Source organism: Ptiloglossa arizonensis, chromosome 9 (assembly GCF_051014685.1).
Source record: "Ptiloglossa arizonensis isolate GNS036 chromosome 9, iyPtiAriz1_principal, whole genome shotgun sequence".
NCBI lineage: Eukaryota > Metazoa > Arthropoda > Insecta > Hymenoptera > Colletidae > Ptiloglossa > Ptiloglossa arizonensis.
The window spans coordinates 22,727,135-22,740,563 of NC_135056.1; the positions used below are offsets into that span (position 1 = coordinate 22,727,135).

General features: G+C 56.4%; 1 protein-coding gene across 1 annotated transcript; it reads left to right on the forward strand.

Annotated features, from left to right (window-relative positions):
* Positions 1-9,000: 9,000 nt before the first annotated feature.
* On the forward strand, positions 9,001-12,866 carry LOC143151686 (uncharacterized). The gene is made up of 4 exons (XM_076321037.1): positions 9,001-9,047; positions 9,155-9,809; positions 9,954-11,334; positions 11,422-12,866. Exons 1-4 carry the CDS (start codon positions 9,001-9,003, stop codon positions 12,864-12,866), a joined length of 3,528 nt encoding a protein of 1,175 aa, XP_076177152.1.
* Positions 12,867-13,429: the final 563 nt, after the last annotated feature.

Here is a 13,429-nt window from a genome sequence, read left to right on the forward strand (position 1 = left end):
ACGCGAGGGAAGAGGAAGCCGAGTAGTCCCGGCAAAGAGACAGAGATTAAAATTCAACCGCTTCCGGATCATCCGCTTCTGGCCGCTGCAAAAGCGAAATCTCCAACAATTATCGTCGTGGGATTCCCCGTCGTTTCGAGGACGCTTTTCATCGTCCTCCGAGAAAGACCGAACGAACGCCACGGTAAGAAGAAACGCGAACGACCGATAGATATACGGGCGTCGCGTCGACGAACCAGAGAGAGAGAGAGAGGGGGGAACGATGGAAAAGGTTGTTTCGCTCGTTGGGAATTTCAACGGGACGGGTTCGTATCGCTTCGATGTTGCGCGAACGGAAGTAAACGGACGAGACGAACGCTGATTTCCGTGGCTCGGTAAATTTTCACGGTCTCGACGATCGGAAATTTCGAAGAAGGAGCGGCCAGGTTTTTACGTCGAGAAACACCGATACCGTTCTTGGACGCGGAAGCGAATAAAAAAGGAGGTTCGTCGGGGAGAAGAAGTTGGTCGGAGCGGCAACGAAGAAAGGTTGGACGGAGAGACGGAAGTTTGTCCGGAACCGTGCAGGTGGCAGTTACGGACGGTTACGGACGGTTACGCGAGGCGAAACGATTCGTTCGACGGCAAGTTCGTTATCGCTAATGGCCAGCAGTTATCGGCGCCGTTCGATTTCGCTTCGTCGCCTCGTATCGCGTCCGCGTCCGCGTCCGCGTCCGCGTCCGCGTCCGCGTCGCGCTCGGTGATCTTGGACGCGGACGAGGAACGGAAGAGGGAGAGAGTAAGAACGAGAAACGTTCCGAGTGGTAAAAACGGGAGGAAAGTTTCGGCGAAAGTGAAATCGATCGAGGAGCAAACGGGCCGGGGAAAATGTGCTCGCGATCGAGTCTCTCGAGGCGCAACGGGGAACGGAAGGGTAGGGAACAACGTCGAACCGAATCGATCGGATTTAAGTAGACGCGACCGCGAACGACCGATCGACCGTCTCGTTGCGAGTGCAGTTGGTACAGAGTTACGGGGCTCGGTTTGCGGCGAGCGGTCTGCGGCTCGCGATATCGAACATCGCGAACCACGGAGACGCGCTCGTTCCTCGTCGGTATTGTTTCTCCCGGAAGAGAAAAAGAAACGCTCGATCGTTCTCCGCTCGGGACGGAATCGACTCGGATGTTCTCGCGAGGAAGGTTCTCTCGGCCGTCTCGGTCCGAACGGGTCTCGTTTTAGGAAAAACGCCGACGAATTCTTTTCCATCGAGACGATAAAGCGCTTTAGTTTTATTCGGAAGATAACTCCGTCGTCGTCGTCGTCGTCGTCGTCGTCGTCGTCGTCGTCGTCGATCCGTAGGTCGATGTCTCGGGGATAGCAGATATTGGAAATGACGAACGGAGACGGAACAGTCTGGCTGATTATCCGATTATCCGGTTCTCCGGAACATTTGCAATTTACGTCGAAAAGTACCCCGTCTTCGGGCTCGTTCCTCCTTCCCTCCGCGTGGTTCGTTACGGCTCCGCCTATTCCTCTTTCCGACTCCTCCCCTCTTTCGGTTCCGCCGCCGTCGAAGAGAACGAAGAAACGCTCGGGAACGCGAGTATCGAAATTAGAGAAACCGAGAAACGAGCGCGATTCGAAAGCGGGATCGCGTTACGTCACCGTTCAACCGCGATGAAACGAGAAGGAGGGAGCACCGACGCGGTATCTCGAAGCCAGCTTCTTGTCGCGCTCGCCGTTGACGTTTTCACTCGTTAACCTCGCAACTTGCCGTCTCGCCGTGGATCCGAGGATTATTCATCGCCGCAACTACCAAGGGGGATCGTTTCCATGGAGGGCGCCGCCGACAGCCTCGCTGGAGAGAGCAAGAAGCGACGAGAAAACCGGGAGGTTAGGGAAACCGGAAGGGAACGGAAGGGAACGGAAGGGAACGGAAGGGAACGGTAGGGAACGGTAGGGAGGGTAGAACCGGGACAACAGCGTATTCCGTGTTCCCTCGTGTCACTGATTATTCCATTTACGAGCCATGCCGCATGATTCTGAATAGAGGTACACACTGCGCTGGGTAGATTCAAGCCGAACGAACCCCTTTACCGCCCTCTGTTTCTCTCTCCCTCTTCGTATCTCGGTCTCGGTCGCTCCGACGCGTTCGGTCCCTTAACCCGCGCGGTGTCTATCCGCGACGGGAAAAATCTCTGGTCCGAATCGGAAATCGATCGGTTCGCTCATCGGTGTCCCTCGAACCGATCTTTCCCGCGCGAAACGCGATCGTTTCGAAATTACCGAGCGCGTTTTCCGCGCGTTTTCCCATCCGCGCGACGAATCGCGCTCTCGAAAGCCCGGGCTCTTGAAGATTCGCGCACGAGGACGGAACAAAGAGCGCGCGGTAGGCGATACGCCGGTGCGGTTCCCATCGAATATGCGAGCCGAGCAAACACGCCGATCGTCGTGCTTGCGCATGCAAATTCGCGGATGCACCCGCGCCGACGACGGACCCGAATCGCGTGTCCGAAGACGCCGAGGGTGATCCCTTTGTTCCCGCGTAAAATCCATATTCTTCGGAGGAAACAACGAATCTCCGTCCTCGCCTCGTATCGGAGACGACCCTTTTTCCCTCGACCTTACCCTCGCCGAGGCCTCGGGCCGTCGCGAGCTCCACCGGAAGAACCGAGATCGCATCCGAGCGCGAACCGTCCTCGGTTCGCCGCTAAAAATCAACGAGAAACTCGCCAAAGAGTGGCTCGATCCTTTCGAACACCTCGTCACGTTTGCGACCGTTCGGATACCGCGACCGCGACCACTTTCGCCTTTCGAAATATCCTCCTCCGACAGGACGAGGAAGAAGAAAACCGACCGATCGAACGGTCGAGAACGGAAATTCTCCGACGAATCGGTCCTCGACGACTTTCGACTCTCGCGCATCGTCGACCGATCGGAAGAACGCCCATTACGCGTCCACGAAACACGATATTGAATTTCTCCGGGGTTACGAACCCCCGCCCCCCCCCCCCCCCACCCCACCCCACCCCCTCCCACCGGTCTCGAGCGGATTCGTGCCTCGAGATATAATAGAACACCTCCACACCTACTCCGGGCTTCGCGCCCCGTATTTCAGACCTCTCGCCACTCGAGGCGCAGAGCGACTATACACACTCTAACAAACGCCCATTTTCAGACAATGAATATTTTAGTGCGCCCATGAAAGCACGCTCGAGCGTTCTTTTTTCTCTCTTCTTTTTGTCCTTGCCGCCCCTCGTCACAAAAGGCATCATCGCCGCACCGTGTACGTGACGATCCTAACCCTTGATCGTTCGAGAAACGCCGCCAGTAACTGGATCAAGTAACGCCGCCACTCCTGTCCTTCGGAGGTTCATTGTTTCCCTCCCTTTTGCGCAACAGATTCGCGATACCGTGCATCTCGACTGATTCACGGAGCTTATCCGGCACCGGGCGAACGAACGCGGGGACAGCGGCCCTTCGATTTCGAGCCCGTCCTTTCCCAAAATCGCGTCCACGTGCCACCGAAGAAAACCCAACGAGGAAAACCGAATCGTTGCACCTTTCCGCTCGTCGCTCCGGTCGAACCGCGAGGAATTCTTTCCCTTTGAAAATTCCACTCGGAACGGTCGGCAATCGGCGATACCGGTGGATTTCTATCGACGAACGGTACGCGAGCTCGCCTCGCCCGACGCAGATTCCTACCGTACCGATCTACGATACCGCGATACGCGGCGCCCGTATCGTTTTCACATCGTATCGCTTTACCCACCGTCGGAAATATCGATGTTCCCGAGAAACGAAATTATCGTTATCGTCCACCGAAACGATATCGCGAGCTCGCGTCGCTCGACCGAGTCTTCGAGTCGGCTACTCTGTCCGAAACGACGATCCAAAGGGCCAAAATTTCAAGGACGCGAGAGTCGGGCCATCGGAACCGAGTGCCGAGGAAAGACCTCGAAAGGGGGGGAACGTTTCCTCGATAACGTCGAAGAGATCGCGCACCACGGCGACGAGATTTTGCGATAAACGCGCATCCTCGTACGCACCGTCGTCCGCGTATCCGCGCATTGTCCAGAAATTGATAGGAAAAAAATCGCATCTAGAACCGCTATTGTCCAGCTGTCCGGTAACGGACGACCCTCTTTCGGATCGAGCCAATAATACGAAATCGATCCGGGACGCTTCGGCGATTATATTTCAGGACGCCGGGCGTTTGCCTTTTATTACGCTCTTCACCGAGAGAAGCAAATTTTTTATCGAGCTTTTTCCATGTCCGGCGTTTTCCGTACATCTGTCCCTCGAACCGTATCGGTCGCGCGTGCCTCGGAACGTCCAGGGATCGAACGCGCGCGACCGAACGACCTTTTCCAACGGTGACCCTCGAAACCGTGAACTCCTCGACGAAACGTTTACGCGGATCGAGTACCTTCTCCTCTCGTTCGAGATTCGAGATCGGAAATTCGATATTCTCGAAGAAGAAAAAACCGAACGCCGACGAACGTTCCGGTGGCACGCGGTGTCCCCGTGTCACGGCGGCTATTCGTCCGTCCTTTTTTTTTTCCTCCTCTTTTTTCCAGCGATTCGATCGTTCGAGAGGGAGAAACGCGAAGAAAGGGAAGCCGATCGCGGGCAATTTGTGCTCCGCGTTCGCCCGATACCAAACAGCGAAGAAAATCGAAAGATTCCCTCGAAATCGGCGAGAAGGGGTAGCGGTAATCGCGACGGCGAACCGTGAACGCGCGTGTTCGCGATAGGGAACCTTCGAAAGAAAAAAAGGTGCGCGGCTCGAGCGACTACGTCGTAAATAGGGAGAACGTTCGCGTTGGATGGGAAACCGAGCACCGGCCGAGCACCGGCCGAACACCGGCCGAACACCGGCCGAGCACACCCGCGGACCGACCGTTCGAACGCATCGTGCGATTCCAAATTATCGGTCTACGGCTCACGGTGCTCCTCGCCTAATATCATTCATTTCGAACAACCGACGCGGCCCGAACCGACTTCGTTATCATTATCGATACCGCACAGAATCGCGTGACGAGTCCGCGACCGCAGACCGGAACGCCCCAACCTACGCTCGGACGTTTCTGGCCAGGCGGTCCAATTTGTCCTTTAAATTATTTACGATCGCGTCGATTTTTGATCCACCGACCAAAGAAACCGCCTCGCCCCCGATTTCCATTCGAAGGACAAACCGGCGATACTTGCTCGCTCGCCGTTTCGAAATTCAACGGAACAATCTTTCCAATTTCCCGCCGAGGAAACTTTCGAGAGCGAAGAAGAGTACTTTTCGAAAAAGAAACAGCGAAACGGCAAGAAACTCGTAACGGGAGACTCGTCCGTGAGGCTAAAGCAATTTGCCGCGCGAGGGTAGTCGGTCGCCGGGCGGGCCGAGGCTCGAAGCGGGGTGACACAGCCTCGGTGCAGATGGAAACCAAGGGGGACCGAAGCGCGCGCGATCCCGAGGGGGGTTTCGTGGGGGACCTATCGAGGGAGCGGACAGAGTCCTCCGATTCCGGACGGTGGGAGCACCGAATTCCGAGTGACCGGTAAAAATCCCCTCCCTCGTTTCCACTTTCCTTCGTTTTCCATCTCCGTTTCGTTTTCTTCCCTTCTCTCTCCGAGTCCGAACTCGCCTGAAAAACTCTTCGTCCCGAGTCGCGAGGAAGCTCCGACGCGCGTAGGTTCGTGCTTACTTGCGTGCGTACTTGCGTGCGTACGTGAGTGCGTACGCGCGTGTGCAGGTGCCCGAGTCCGAGAGAGGAGGAAACACCTCGACGAAGAAAGAAGGACTTTCTCGCAGCGACGGATCGATTCCTCGAGACACCCATCTATCGAGAAATTTCTATCGGTGTAAAATTATCGACGAATCGGCTCTCCCGAGTTTTCTTAGCTACTTCGGTCCGGGTTTCGATTCGTTCGAAAGGTAGCCGGTGACGCGTCACCGTCCGTCTCGCGAACCTGCGAAACGGTGTCGTTCGTTTCTCGAGCCGACGATATACGAAAATTCTACCGGATCGGAAGAAAATGCGAGCGACCGACGGAGCCTGCCAAGACGTCGTCCCTGGTTTCGAAAGAGGGTGGCAAGAAGCAAGGGGTGAGTCAGTCGGGGGGGGGGGGGGACTGGTGAGCGAGGGTATGGTGCCAGTAGCGGGGATCGGGGGAGACGGGGCTTGAATCAGCGCGGGGGTGTATGGGGGAATTAGTAGATGGCCGTGGACAATGTGGGGGATACTTTCTCATATCAAGTATGGCCGCCATCGTGGCACGATGGCCAAAACAATAGTAAGTAGAGAAACCCGTAGGCGGTTGCTCCCGATTCTTAGCTATCGTTACTTATCGTTTCTCTTCCGTTTCGCGAACTTTCGGCTTCGATCTCGGTTTCGATCGCGGTTTCGGTTTCGGTTTCGGTTTCGGTTTCGGTTTCGGTATCGGTTCCGGTTTTGTTCCCGGTTTAGTTACCGACGACGCGACGGCGACGGCGACGGCGACGGCGGCGGTGGCGGCGGCGGCGGCGGCGGCGACGACGTGCGAACGAACAACTTTTCGAACCTGCTCCCGTTCTTTCTCCGGTATTTCAGTGCCCAGTGAACAAAGTGACGTTATCCTCGTTATCGTCGCCGCTATCGGTCGGAAGCCCGTGCCGCGTTCGATGAAAATGCGTCATCGTTGCGTCGCTTCGATCGACGAATGGAAAACTGCGAGGAAACCGACGATCGCGAATACTTTTCGTTTCCTCGCGTGGCCAGATCGCCGATGATTACGGTAAGTGTGTTGCGCGCGAGACGCGAGCGATTTCCGCGAAATTCGTACCACGCGTACCGAACGAGTTTCGCCACGGGAAGCCCTTTTCGCGGAAAAGGAAAGACGGCGAGAGTTCGGTTACGGTGTCGCGTATCGAGAAAAACGAGAAATCACCGCGACCGGCCGGCTGAAATTCGTAAAACGACGCTACACCGTTGCCCATTCGGGGAAGACTAAAAGACCGTCCGATATCCGCTGACGTCTTTTGCATGCGAATACTCCACGTGGTTCATCCGACGACACGCATTGCGCAGATCCAACTTTCCGCGATCCCCACTTTTATGCGAATCGCACCGTTTACCATAGGTTCGCGATTCCAGGTACGAGCGTAACGCCCGATCGGGTTCGCGCGCGAACATCGTTCTTCCTTTGACCGAGGAACGAATACCGAATACGCGACCGGTTCGATTTCGAGCCTTTCGGACCGACGATTCGTTCGAGTCGTTCGACGATTTACCGCCGATCTCGTTGACCCGATATCTTTCGCCGTCGAGGAGCCCGCGATTCTCGCAAAGACGATCGAAAACGCGAAATCGCCTCGACCGTTGAAAGGAAAAACGGCTGGGCGGAGAGATTTTCAGGCGCAGCGCGACGATATTTGTCTTGTTTACGGTCCGACTTATGCGCGTGTGCGGACCAACGAAGTTTACGCTCGATCAATAGGCCTCGACTGAAATCGCGTATAAACGCATTCGCGTGCGCGCGCGCGCGCGCGCGCGCGGGCGCTCGTGCTCGCACACGCGGGCAAAAAGTTTGCGAGCTTTTCTTTCGACTCGAAGAACAGGGATGATCGAACGAGCCGCGCGGAACTCGTACAATTCACCCTTCTCGCGTCCCCTTATCGATTCGCGAAATTCCGGGTTCGGAATATTCGGCCGCGCGCTCGTTCCTCGTCAAGTACGATAAGCGTCGTCCAAGATCTTATCTTCCGTATTTCGCGAGCTACGAAACTCGTCGCGTTCGCATCGAGAGCCGCTCGACTTCGCGTCGCGTCGCGTCGCGTCGTTTCGTCGAATCGCATCGATTGCACGGCATTCGATGTTAGTTACGACGTTAAGCCGGCCAAAAGGCATTATTTATCGTGGCTTCGTTTCCACGAACTGCCAGCTGCGAGTTTACGGTCGTCCACGGGGCGGCATATGTTGCCCGTGGCGTCGTTATTTTCGCGGGTTAAAACGTTGTTTACCGCGAGCCGCGCGATACGCCCACGCAACGCTACCCCGCGAAACGATTCGAGGGAGCGGAGAAGGGACACGTGCGGGAGCTGCGCGCATCTACGATCCACGTTTTCTCCCCGGTGTTCAACGACCCGTACCCTTTCGAGAATACCCTTTTTCCCAATTTTCGGCAGAAACGGTGCAAAGGGTTCCTTCGCGATACGCCCATACGGGCGTATTTACGCGAGAATCGTCGAAAGCTTCGAAAATGCGGGTTCCCCGCTTCCGTTTATCGTCCAATTGCCTTCCGAGCCGCACGCGCGCGACATCGAAATTTCGAACAACGGTCCGATTCGCGTCCTCGCCGCGACTACGATCGATCGATCGATCGATCGATCGAACATGAAATCGCTCCCGCCGTTTCGGAAACGATCCGTGCGGGGATCGTAGCGAACGCTGCTTCGTTAGCGCGGTGGTGGGGGCTATTTGTGCGGTGGCTCTTCGAAGGTGGTAGGGACGAAAACGATGCGACAGGCCCTTCATAGGGCACCGTGGCTGCACCTAACAGTAACCTGGGAGAGTCCAGAGAGGCGTAAGCCCGCGAGAGATCGTTGAAAATTTCGTTCGAGTTCCGTCGGCAGCTGCTCGCTGCTCGTTCGCTCGCGTCGAGAACCCACCTTCTCCTCCCCTTTCCGAGTTTCTCCACCGATCCGATCGATCGACCTTTCTCTTTCGTTCCTTCCTTCCTTCCGACGAAATCGTAAAATTTATAGCGCGCGCTCCGCGTTCGTTCGAGAGCTCGTTCGAAGGTACCTACCCTCGGTTTACCTACCCTCGTTCGCGACACGTGCCAATGACGTCTCACCAACGTTCGCGACGTCTCGAACGAACCGAGCCGAACCGATCGTACCCGTGGCGGTCTACGGTGCGCCCGTAACGAGAAAGTGCAATCTACGCGCAATTTCTTCGATAAAAATGCGCGATAAAGTTTCGCGCGTCGGCCGAGAGCCGCTTCGTTCGCGTTCAACGACGTTCGTCGATCGACCTTGAAACGACGATGCTCAACGGGCGCCGATTTTTGCGCGGGATCGAAACGCCTACGGGGTAAGAGGAGCCGAGCAACGATCTCGTTCTCGACCGCGATCGCGATCGCGAACGTGCCACCGATTTCACCACTTCCAATAACGGGAGCGAATTTTTCTATTCGGCAGAGGGACGAGATCCAAGTGCACGAGAAGATCGCGTAGACCCGAGACGATGTCGGAGCTGACGGAATTGGACAGCGACGGCTCGAGTTGCGGGGAGCGTGGAGAACGCGGCGGCGGCGGCGGCTGCGGCGGTGGCGGCGGTGGTGGCGGCGACCTTAGGAAACGCGTTCGCGTCGACACGGATTCGACGGGACCGAAGAAGAGGCGGAAACAATCGACGCCCGTAAGGTTCTCCTCCGGTTTGACGAGCGGCAGCGGCGGCGGCGGCGGCGGCCACGAGGAATCGAACGAGGACGAGGGCGAAAACGATGACGAGGGCGAGGGCGAAGGCGAAGGCGAGGGCGAGGGCGAGGGGGAAGACGAGGACAGCGAAGGTAAGCTGTCGTCGCAGTCGCCCGTACCGAGTCGATCGTCGATGCGCGACGAGAACCTCGATGACGAATTTCGTTGCCCGTATTGCGCGCGGTTTTTCGACGACAAAGAAACGCTGGACCTTCATCTCGATAACGAACACGGTTCCGCGACCAAGGCGGCCGCGCCTCGTCGACCGGAACCATCGGAAGAACTTGCCGTCAATCTTCTCAGCGTGAAAAACTTTGCGACAAATTGGCTAGGTACGGGGCAACGCGTGCAATCGCAATTGCAATTGCAATCGCAATCGCAATTGCAATTGCAATTGCAATCGCAATCGCAATCTCAATCTCAATCGCAATCGCAATCGCAATCGGAATCGCAAACGCAATCGCAATCGCAATCGCAATCGCAGGCGCACGCGCACGCACACGCGCACGCGCAGGCGCATAACGAAGAGTTTTGGCCCGGTCACGCGTTACCGAATCACTTGGCACCGTTTTCCGGTTTCCCCGGCGCCAGCTTGGCCCAGTATTTACCTCTACCGGCGTTCCCGCTCTCCGAGCCCGGTCACATGGTCAGACCGTCGATAGGAGCGCCCCCGGTCCCGGTCAGGATCTTCAATCCGGACGCGTATTGCGACCTATGCAACAAAGAGTTTTGCAACAAGTATTTCCTAAAGACCCACAAGGCGAACAAGCACGGGATATACGCGGACTCGCCGGGTCCGAGCACGATGGACAACACCGGGATTTATCCGGGAAACGTTCCCGGCGGGGTGGTCAAGCTCGAACTACCCGCGACATCGAACGCGCCGAACGTCTCCTGCGATCTATGCCAAAAACGATTCAAAAACGAGGAATCGGTCCGCAAACACAAACAAAAGATGCACACGGAGCTACCGGACCAATACCAGGAACCGCGAATCGATATCTCGCTCAACGAACCGAACGAGGACAGGGAAACGCCGAGGGACAGCCCCGGAGGTATGGAAACGCTTTTCAAGCAGGAATACGGGATGGAACAGGAGGACGCGAGCTTCGTCCCGGCACCCAGACACCTATCTCCTCGATCGATTCAACAGGCACGGGACGCCGGCTTCAACGCCGATCGCTTGCGTCGTTTGGGGGTCATAAATCCGGAGGCGTTCTGCGAGATATGCTGCAAAGAGTACTGCAACAAGTACTTCCTCAGGACCCACAAACTGAAGAGGCACGGGATCGTCGTCCAGGACAACGACAGGTCGCCCAGCAATCCAGCCTCGGCGGCCACTTGGCACCAAGTGCAGACCAGTCCGTTGAATTTGATCGTGACGGAGAGCACCAGCAGCACGGAGTCCAACGATCGACCGGGGGACGATTACGAGTGCAAACCTTGCGGGTTACGATTTCAAACGATCGGTCTCTATCGAGCCCACTGCCGAAAAATGCACGAGACCGAGGAACAACAACAGGAGCGCAACTCCGAGACGCCGGATCAACGGAACGACTCGATCTCCGAGGATCTACAGAAACTCCAGACCATGCTCTTGCAATTGAACGGATTGAAGTCCGGCAAGGAATCCTCGTGCACCGTCTGCGGAAAAGAGTGCGACACCAGAACGGTTTTGCACCTGCATATGGCCACGGAACACGCGGTCGTCGCCGAGGATTCCGTATCCTCGCCGCCGAACGAGTCGCCCCTGAGCCTCGCGACCTCCGCGACCTCCGCGGCCTTTTGCGCTCTCTGCGGGAAAGATTATCCGAACCAAGACGCTCTCGGAAGGCACGTCGCCGACGAACATCAAACCGCTATTTCCGCTTCGGTTTTTCGCGGCCCGAACACCGCGACCATCGCCACCACCACCCCCACTGCCGTTACCACCGCCACCGCCACCGCCACCGCCACCGCCACCGCCACCGCCACCGTCACCGCCATCGCCACAGCCACCGCCGCCTCGTCCAACTCCTCCGGTCAAACTCCCTCCTCCGAGAGGAAAGTGACGTCGATGACCCCGACTTCCAGTTACTGCGAGATATGCAACAAGGAACTGTGCAACAAGTACTTCATGAAGACGCACATGCAGAGAATGCACGGTATCGAGATCGAGAACGGGGCTCAGATCGGCGGCGTGATCTGCAACATTTGCAACAAGGAGTTGTGCAGCAAGTATTTCCTGCGCGTTCACAAGCACAACACCCACGGTATCGTCGACGAAAACGCCCCCGGGACGACCAAACAGGAAACTCACGAGCCGACGAACGCGGACGACGCGGCCTTGAAACCGGAACAACTCGGGGATCTCAGCCACCGATACTTTACCCACTTCACGGAGGTCTGTCCCATCTGTAGCAGAAGGTTCCGCAGCATAAAGTGGCTGAAGGCTCACTTGATGGGCGATCACGGGAAAATCGGTATCGAGAAATGGCGCGAAATGGAACAGCAATACCAAGGGACGCCCCGTACCGGGAACCGAGTGTTCAACGCCTCGAAAACCGCTCAGTGCTCGAATCTCAAGATACCGAACGGATTCGAGATCTCCCAACAGATCAAGTCCACCGATTACGCCGGCTTCGGAAATCAGGTACTCTCGAATTTGCTCGGTACGTCGTCGGAGGATCAACGATCGAAGAGCTACCGTTGCTCCTATTGCAATTTCGCGACCACCGTGTTGCCGTTCCTCTTTCTTCACGAGAGATCGCACGCCAATTCCCAGGAGAACGTCGCCCCCGAGTGCGAGAACTCGCTTCAATGTCCGATTTGCTCGCAAGGTTTTCATCGGCCGGAGATGTTGCATCGGCACATGCTCGCGGCCCATCAGTTCCCCGTGTTGTTGTCGCACTTTCAACCCCCGGTTCCGAATCGTTCGAGCTTCGACGCCGATTCAAACGAACCCAAAGGGAAATTCGATACGGAGACGAAGGAGGAGCCGGTTCCGCGAGTCCCAGCCGACCAACCGATACCCGAATCGATCCCGAGCCAACGACGAGAGGACACCGCGGTACGGGTGACTCCTCAGGGTGTCTACAAATGCGCCCAGTGCGGCTACGCCACGACCAACTTGAACCGAATCAAAAAGCACGTTAGAAAGGATCACAAAGCGATCGGCGACCCCACCGACAGCGTGATCGCCGAACTCGGCAAGAGTCTCAAGGATCTTGCCAACAGGCACAAGCTGCCGGCTTGCTACGCGATGCCGCAAGACGTCGAATCCAACACCGATAAAACGATCATGCAGCCCTTTTTGATAGAAGAACAGGACGCGGTGAAACCTGGCGAGGAATCCGGATCGGAGAAACGATTCGCACCGGCACTGGTTTATTTGCCGGTGAAATCGCGAATCGGTAACGCGCTGACTGCCTCCTTCACCCTCAGTCCCGCTTGAGCCCGGTCTCTTCTTCGCCGTGCTCCGTCGAGATACTTTGCGACTCGTTTCTGCGCCTACGATTTCAGCACGTGTCATTGGTTCCTATTTAACGTCTAAGGAAATAGTTAGCGAAAGTTTATATTTTTCATATATAATACCTGCGCGCCGGTTCGACGAGAGTTTCCTTTAACGAGTTAGCGACGAGCGACGGGCAACCGGCAACGATCCGCGGAACGTGCTACCTACTTGTTCCCCGCTAGTTTTCATCGAAGCTCCATTGAAAATCCAACGAGCGACCGCGCATTCGAGTCGTCTCGCTCGACCACGAGTATTCCAAAGAGCAACAAGGGCCCGGCGTTTGGATGCCACGTTATTGTACCGTTTCAGTTCGAAAACGTTATATCGTGAATAGTCAACGATGTAATACGAACACGTGATCGAGAAAAAGTTCCTATTTCAAACGCGACGGGTCTCCGAAGAACGGCCGATCGTATCCGATCGTATCCGTCCCTTCGGGCAGCAGTTTTCTTCGTTCCTTTCATTATTCTCGTAATAACAATTTTATTTCGCTCGAGTCCGGC